This window comes from Berghia stephanieae, chromosome 7, assembly GCF_034508935.2.
Source record: "Berghia stephanieae isolate SIO BIC M18660-M18661 chromosome 7, UCSD_Bste_1.3, whole genome shotgun sequence".
Lineage (NCBI taxonomy): Eukaryota > Metazoa > Mollusca > Gastropoda > Nudibranchia > Aeolidiidae > Berghia > Berghia stephanieae.
In genome coordinates this window covers 1,653,595-1,662,189 of record NC_088366.1, presented here as the reverse complement: position 1 = coordinate 1,662,189, position 8,595 = coordinate 1,653,595, and the positions used below count along the sequence as shown (strand labels likewise).

Here is an 8,595-nt window from a genome sequence, read left to right as displayed (position 1 = left end):
TTAAGATAAACTCAAACTGGTGAAAAACTTTTAAACCCGAGACTCCTTAGAAGTCTTGAACAAACTGACGGCCATCTTGATCGACATGTTATGAGCGTTAGTCTTTCTGTTTTGTGATTGTACGGTAAGGTGTACGCATAAGCCGTGTTGGTTGGCATAAGACGGGCTGGCAAAGAAAACAAAAGTTAATTCCGTGTTATATCAACGTCAATCAGGCGTGACGAGTGGTTACCGTCGCTGTCCAATATGGCATTGGTAATCCCTTTAGATCATTGTCAGGCCGTCGTTGTCACCCACGAGACTTCATCAAGTGCTGGGTCGTGTATGGTGCAATGAGAGAAACGACTGGAACTGCCTACAAAGACAAATCACATTAGTTTTTATTGAGGAGGGAAAACTTTGACATTCAATGTCGATTGATTGAAATGGCCCACGACGTGTTCAAAAGTCTCCAACCAGAAAACTCAAAGATCTTACCAAAGTGAGGAATATAAATGGATAAACCAGCCTTGAAAAATATCCAAATACCAAATACAAAACGTTCCGGGCACAAAAACCTCTCTCAGCCAAATAACAACAAAACAAAAACAAAAAAAAAAAAAACAACCCCAATATAAAGATGAATAAATCACTAAATTTCAGATACACCGCATATAAGTATTTATCACTTCATGTTGGCTCGTCGTTCAATCTAATATATATATATATATATATATATATATATATATATATATATATATATATATATATATATATATATATATATATATATGTATATGTGTGTGTATGTGTGTGTGTGTGTGCATTTGTGTGTTGTCTTTGTGTGTGTTCATTAGTTTTTTACAGTCCACAACTTCTAAGAACTTAGTAAGTATCACTTTGAATTTTGTTTATTCCGAAGGTTTACAAAGTGTTTTGTGTTTTTCTAAAGAACCCACAGTTAGCCCTATAAAGAAATCTTTGGATTTCTCACAAGTTCGAGGTCCCAGGTTTGAATAATATTCAAAGTTAACAATTTGGCCCATATTGATAAAAACGTGTTTTATCAGATTACGCCAGTCTTGGTGTGCATCGAGTTTTTATTTCTATCCACTTAGGGACGTGTCAAGTGTGTATGGAGTGTGTTGTGTGTCAACGAAACCTGTGCCATTCCAAACACACCAAGTAGAGATCTGAATGACAAGCTGTGCCAACGTTACACTCTAATTATACATAATGGCCTCAAGAGCTACCGTTGACAAAATAACCACTTTGAGAGGTGTGATTGGCATTAACAATTAAAAGTTACTTCCCTTGGTTCCACTTGTGTAGACCCGTGGTCACTTTGGTTCTAGGATAGTTAGTGACCGTGGTCAAGGAAGTTTATTGGGACCTCCAGATGTCGGGTGGCTCAATCTCACGTATTGACGATTTTATGTGAGAGCATTGATCAAGGGTCACTTAAAGGGGTTTGAATAATGATGATGATGATGATCATCACACAAAATTATGGGTGTATGTATGATTGTCATGGAAAATGTTATTCTTGGTTTCCATGGCAACACAGTACTGTCGTACTCTGAAAAAAAAAACCATGAAAAAAACATGGCTTCTTCAAATATCCACCGATTAAAAAAAAAGACTCATCTTGTAAAAAAAAAACTTTCAAACCTGAGACTTCAAGGACGTCCAATGTTTGAGAGTTTTGGACAAGGTGAAGGTCATCACGCTCGATCCATTTTTTGAACGACCAGGTTTCTGGCCAAAAGTTTTGTAATGTTTTTATTTGTTTTTCGTTTTTGTTGTTTCAAAGTACCACAGAATCAGACAATAACAATTTAGATTTTTATAGATAGTATGCAGATGACGTCACTCAGGCCTTTGTTATTGTTTTTGCCATCCGCGTTTGTGAGTTGTTCTCACTAAACTGTATTAACCAGACTATACAAATTCATGGTTACACAGAGTTTGTGTGTTGGTCTGTTATACTTCCGGATGGCAATGTTGTGAACTCCTTGGCCAAGCGCATTCTATCTATAGAATGGACCATAAGTCACCACGGTTTCACAGCGTAGCCATCTTATAGCCTGGCACTGACCAAAAAATGACATCAAAATGCCAGTCTTTGGCCATAAAAATCGTGAGTTGTATTCAATAGTTCAACCAATGGGACCACTTGTTTCCTTGAGCACTACTAACAACTCACTTGGCGGTGCAAAAACCAAATAATGACGTCAAAATGTCAGTCTTTTTGGGTTTCAGTGTCAGGCTATAGATAGTATGCAGATGACGTCACTCAGGCCTTTGTTATTGTTTTTGCCATCCGCGTTTGTGAGTTGTTCTCACTAAACTGTATTAACCAGACTATAAAAGTTCATGGTTACACAGAGTTTGTGTGTTGGTCCGTTATACTTCCGGATGGCAATGTTGTGAACTCCTTGGCCAACTGCATTCTATCTATAACATAACGATGGCTACGGTTACAGTGACATCAGGTTATGATCATGAAATAGATGACTTCTCGTAAAAAGTTCCGAATTCTTACGTTTATGTAACTTTATCAATACACAACATGCAACATGCCAAAAAATAAAAAAAAAAAGAAAGAAAGAAAGAAATAAAGAAAATAAAGGAAATACCAATCTGTGCAACGTGTTGCAAAGTAAATCTTTGCTTGGCCCCAATCTCTTGTGTTTGGCATTTAAGCGATAGGGAAGTATCGATCTTAACGGCGAAGACAGTTTTTTTTCAACAACAAACTTTTCGTTGGCTTTGATTTATGTGGTAGTTGTCATTTTATTTTCTTTCTTTTCAATTGTGAAAACAGGGGAATGTCATGGTTTTCAAAACAATTTGTCCATGTGTTTTTGTGTGTTCTGACATTGATGTGTGTGTGTGTGTGTGTGTGTTCTGACATTGATGTGTGTTTGTGTGTTCTGACATTGATGTGTGTTTGTGTGTTCGGGCATTGATGTGTGTTCTGACATTGATGTGTGTTTGTGTGTTCTGACATTGATGTGTGTATGTGTGTTCGGACATTGATGTGTGTTCTGACATTGATGTGTGTTTGTGTGTTCGGACATTGATGTGTGTTCTGACATTGATGTGTTTGTGTGTGTTCTGACATTGATGTGTTTGTGTGTGTTCTGACATTGATGTGTGTTCTGACATTGATGTGTTTGTGTGTGTTCGGACATTGATGTGTGTTCTGACATTGATGCGTGTTTGTGTGTTCTGACATTGATGTGTTTGTGTGTTCTGACATTGATGTGTGTTCTGATATTGATTTGTGTTCTGACATTGATGTGTGTTCTGACATTGATGTGTGTTTGTGTGTTCGGACATTGATAATATCTATGTGGTTTTTATGCCATTTGATTTTAAATATAAAATTCTAACTTTTACCTTCCATTTCTCTCCCTTCCCTCCAGATGAGCTGCGTCTCACACTGGACGACGGCTACAAAGCACTGGTGACCGTTGGCTTGACCGCCCTGTTCGTCAGCACCGCTGCGGTCGTCGCCAAGCTGGTCTCCATGTGGTACGACAAGAAAAAGGCCAGGAAAATGGCCGCCAGACCCAAGAAGGACGCTCTCAACGAGCAGGCCCGCATGGCCATTCGGGCCAGACTGGCCATCATGCAATTCCGGCGGTACCGGATGAACAAGGACGTGATGACGGCCCAAGAGGAAGGGATCCGGAAGGATTTGGGCATTTGGAGTTTCCAGGGAGGACGGAAGATGGGCCCGCTGACACCCAAAACTGCCGTCGTCAACGAGAAAGGGAAAGGAAAGGGGAAGAATAAGGATGCGGAGGAGAAGGCTAAGAAAGATGAGAATGTAGAAAAGGAAAAAAATATGAAAGAGAAGAAAGTGAGTATATCAGACGATGTGATAGTTAAAAACGACAACGAGAAAAACATTCGTAAAGGAAGGGCAGTATTGCCCAAGGCTGACCATAAAGTAACTTCAAATGATAGCAATAATTCTCCTGGGAGAAAGAAAATCCCGCCACTTCCGCTGGAGGGCGAGAAAGTCGAAGAGGAGGAGGAGAATAATTCCAAATCCAGTTCTGACCGGTCAGATCGGTCCTTGGATTTCACGTCACGTGATTATTCTAGATCTCCCAGTGTCGCCACGGGGTCCGAACCGTCATCTCAGGGCCGTGACTCCAAACGACCGGGATCTTCTAGGAAATTGTTCACAGTTGTCACCCCAGCGTTTCATCAAAACGAAGCACGAGGATCGCCGAGCTTCAAGCGGAAAAGCATGCCAGCCGATTCACAAAGTATTAAAAGTTTAGGAATGCAGAATAAATCCAACAAAGCGGAGCCCAACCTTCCTCCCAGGCCAACGACCTCTTTTGACGATAGTCGGAAGGCGCCTGGGAAACTGGTCGGGGCTGCTCTGCATTCGTCACCCGTCAGAACGAATGGAACCACTGGGAAATTGGGGGCGGGCTCTCCGGTCAAGGTCAAACCCAAGGCTTTTGGTGTCGGCATCGGTGAGAACAAGGGGGACAACTCTAGAGTGGCGGCCGTGGCGAAAGCCGGGTCTGCCAATCATTGAGGGATATTTTCGTCTCGGGTCTCGTATTATTTATTATCTTTGGATACATTCATGTAAAATGTAAACATTGTCTTCCGTCGTTCAATAGAAACGGCCAGTATGCTCCAGTACTCTGGAAAAACTTATATTTAGAAAATTGGCCAGAAAACTCGTCCTTCAAATACCAATCGATTTAAATGACCCTCATTTTGGCAAAAGAAACTCTTAAACCTGGGACTTTGCGAAGTCCCAGGTTTGAGAGTTTTTGCCAAAATGAGAGTCATTTAAATCGATTGATATTTGAAGGACGAGTTATCTGGCCAAATTTTTAAATATCAGTTTTTTCCCGAGTACGTCATTATGGAACGAACGTGTCCAGTATTGACCAGACGAGTCTTGTTATAAGAATCATCTCTCATGCATAGAACAAAGTCTGGTGTTTATGTCTGACAATGGTCAAAATATACATTGTGTGTGAAAATGATTTGTGACGTCCTGTTCTCAGACCTGTCTGCTTGATATTGTCAAAAGTCGCAATTTTCAGGGGGGGGGGGGGGGATCTAGTAGGCTCCATAACTAACTTATAAAGTACAAGAACTCCTTCAGATTCTTTAATGTAAAACTCACACCAAAATCTCTTTTTTTCTACAAGTTTTAATGCATTCAGTGTCCTGATACAACGCTGTCTTGATGCCAAAATGTCGTTAAATCCCGCTTGGTAGAAGTAGACAGGTGTGAGGTTTTGTTTTTACAAACGTGAACTGACGACGAGTGAAAGATTTTCACACCAGTTTCTGTCAGACTTGATTTTTCTCCACCCAAGATGTACGACCAATGCTATGTGCGTCTATAGATGCAACGACAATCCCAAAAGACAATGAAAATGGAAAGTTTATAACATTTGTGATTTTAACTGACTGTGATAAAAACTGACTGCTGAATAAAATAATTGTCATAATTGTGATATGATATTTTATATAATATGTGAACTGTGATATGATAAATTATATAAATATGTGAATTGTGATATGATCTATTATTATATAGAATTTTAACTGTGATATGATTTATTGTATAATATGAGAACAGCGGTATAGTATATATATTATATAATATGTGAACTTCCATCTCTATCTGGTGTTGTGTCCGAATGTACTTGATACCCAAAGTTGAATGGATAAAAAGGTCACAGTTGTCAGAATTGACCATTGTGACGTCATTTATATTTCTTGTCTTTTTATTTGTTTATTTTTGTTTGTTTATGTCGTATTCTTTTTTTTTTCTCTGGTCTTTTTCATGGTTATCTGGACCAAACGTCTCCAAACTTTGGTATGTGAATGTGTGTGTGTATGTGTGTGTGTGTGTGTGTGTGTGTGTGTGTGTGTATTGGGGGGGGGAGGGGGGATAATGGCAATGGAAAAATCCAATGTGTTTAATCTATGAAATTAAAGTTGAAATAAAAACCTCTATTCGAGGAGAATGAGAGGGAGAGAGAGAGAGAGAGAGAGAGAGAGAGAGAGAGAGAGAGAGAGAGAGAGAGAGAGAGAGAGAGAGAGAGAGAGAGAGAGAGAGAGAGAGAGTAACCGGCCTTACGTTTCTAAAAATAGATTGTCTAATTGTGACCATTTGAATTGTCTGTATCTACTACATTCAGACACGATACCAGGTGGACCTGGCGGGTCACATTTGGTCTTTTCTTTTATATTTTCAAGTCTATTTTATGATTATTTATTCATGTTTTCCGACATTCCAGTTTGAGGAATTTCTCTGTCTGTTAAAAACTATCAACGTCGTCACGTGTTTAGTCTTAGGTGATAGAGTCTGACTTTATGACCAATACCATCAACAGAAAATTAGTAGCAGTGTAACAATGGCTTCAAGGAAATCTGGCTAGTGTCCATGTTGCTGCTGTCTTGAAGGAAATGTATAAGGAGCCATGTCTACCATTATGACTCCATAATTGATTAATTGGATAACTATTATAGGGAAATTCAGTCTGGTTGTGTTAAATATGACAAATAAATAGAATTCTTGTTGCATCAGTATTAGTATTAGACTTGTCCAAATGGTGATATCCATCATGCTGGGCTGTATTTTAACACTAAGATTTGTATTGTAATTGTAAGTCTATGAAATGTCCCTGGTGGGTTTTAGTTGATGTTATCTCACTTTCCAATCTTGGTGAGTGAAGGATGGAATTAAGTTTTTGTTTTTGTTTGCATTTATTGATATCAATCTGCTTCCATCCATCATCATCGTCACTCTTGGCATTTTCATCATTTTTGTACATGTTAACTTTATCATCATCATCATCATCGTCGTCGTCTTCAACATCATCATCATCATTATCATCACCATCACCATCATCGACGCCATGTTTGAGTAGGTTAAACGGATGCTGTATTTACATATAAAATGTTCATAATTTAATCTATTTAAGATTTGTATTTCTAGACATAGACTGAGTGCGCAAGGAATCCCGGCCTTGTAGGGAAATCCTTCTTTACCAATCCCCAGTCCTCTCTATCAGGCTGCCTGTCCCCATCATGCAATGTGACATCTTTAATGTGTCCAGGCCCTGGCTGAAATCCTGTGTCTGAAACTGAAATATAACTGACTCAAGTTTATTTTGAATCGTTGTAACTTGATTCATCATTTTATTAAATTCTTGATGATAGGATCAACTTTTGCCTCTACCATTTTAGGCGATGCTCGAGTTCCACGTGTAGTGGTAGCACGTCTAACATGTAATCAGAAGGTCTGAGGTTCCATCCCCAGTCGAGGTCAACTGATTTTTTGGGATGGTTATTTTTCTATATTTTTTCTTTCTGGCTTTGTCTGGCACCTTTCATACACACTTGTTCAGATCTTTATCCAGTTCCAAGCCTGTACGTGGTGAATTTCAAAGTTGTCCCAGACAGGACTGTAGATACACTGACATGATATTCACATGTGTTTTATTCTAGTCCCCATAATATAAATGTTGATATACGAGTAGATACTCCAAATGTTAAGGATTTCATCCGTCTTACCATTTATCTCATCCCTGGCGCTGGTATGCTCTAAAAGTATCGCCAGTTCCTTTAAGCTCTCCCCCCCCCCCCCCCCCCCCAAGCCAGTCAATGATAGAATTGAACAATCAGTAACAAAGCATTCATTAGTCTTATATCCTTGAGAAATGCACATAGATTACGTTACCTGTTAAGTAGGAACGCCGTATTTTTAATTGGCTGTGTAGCTCTGTGGCTAATGTGACAGCTCGCCGACCTCCCCCCCCCCTCTCTCTCTATCTATCTCTCTTACTCTCTCTCTCTTTCTCTCTTCTCTCTCTCTATCTCTCTCTCTCTCTCTCTCTCTCTCTCTCTCTTTCTCTCTCTTTTCTCACCCTATTTTTTCTCTTCTCTCTCTCACTCTTCTTTCTATCTCTTCTCTCTCTCTCTCTCTCTCTCTCTCTCTCTCTCTCTCCCTCTCTCTCTCTCTCTCTCTCTCTCTCTCTCTCTCTCTCTCTCACACACACAGCTAGACAGTGATACCTCCTTCATTCCCTGTTATCATCCGACACATCTTCGCTCTTTTTCTCATAACCTTTGATCATCTTCATGGCCATCGAAATAACACCAATTGTTTGTAAGTGTTTGATAAAGGGAATGCATGAATGTGTTTAGAGAGATTGTGCCAAGTCATTCTATACGTCACCGTCCAATCACGTGACATGTTTGTATCCACCATGTTGATTTATGAAGTATTTCCCATTCATCAATTCTATGATGACGTCATGTTTAGTCATTCACTCTCAATAAAACAAAATCACTAGTATCCAAAATCAACATTTATTATGGCGACTTGTTATTGTTGTGGTTGCTATTATTATTATTATTATTATTATTATTATTATTATTATTATTATTATTATTATTATTATTATTATTATTATTATCATTATTATTATTATTATTATTATTATTATTATTATTATTATTATTATTATTATTATTATTATCATTATCATTATTATTATTATTATTATTATTATTATTATTATATTATTATTATTATTATTATTATTATTA

At 38.5% G+C, this 8,595-nt stretch overlaps 1 protein-coding gene across 3 annotated transcripts in view; it reads left to right on the top strand.

The window, feature by feature from the left end:
- Positions 1-4,714, top strand: part of LOC144976089 (uncharacterized) — a 27,933-nt gene extending 23,219 nt beyond the window's left edge. For all 3 annotated transcript variants that reach the window (XM_078920269.1, XM_078920271.1, XM_078920270.1), the window contains exon 2: positions 3,411-4,714. In XM_078920269.1, the coding sequence (XP_078776395.1) occupies positions 3,515-4,546 (1,032 nt within the window). In that variant the 5' untranslated portion in view covers positions 3,411-3,514 and the 3' untranslated portion in view covers positions 4,547-4,714. The remainder of the gene's footprint in view (positions 1-3,410) is intronic.
- The last annotated feature ends 3,881 nt before the right edge of the window (positions 4,715-8,595 follow it).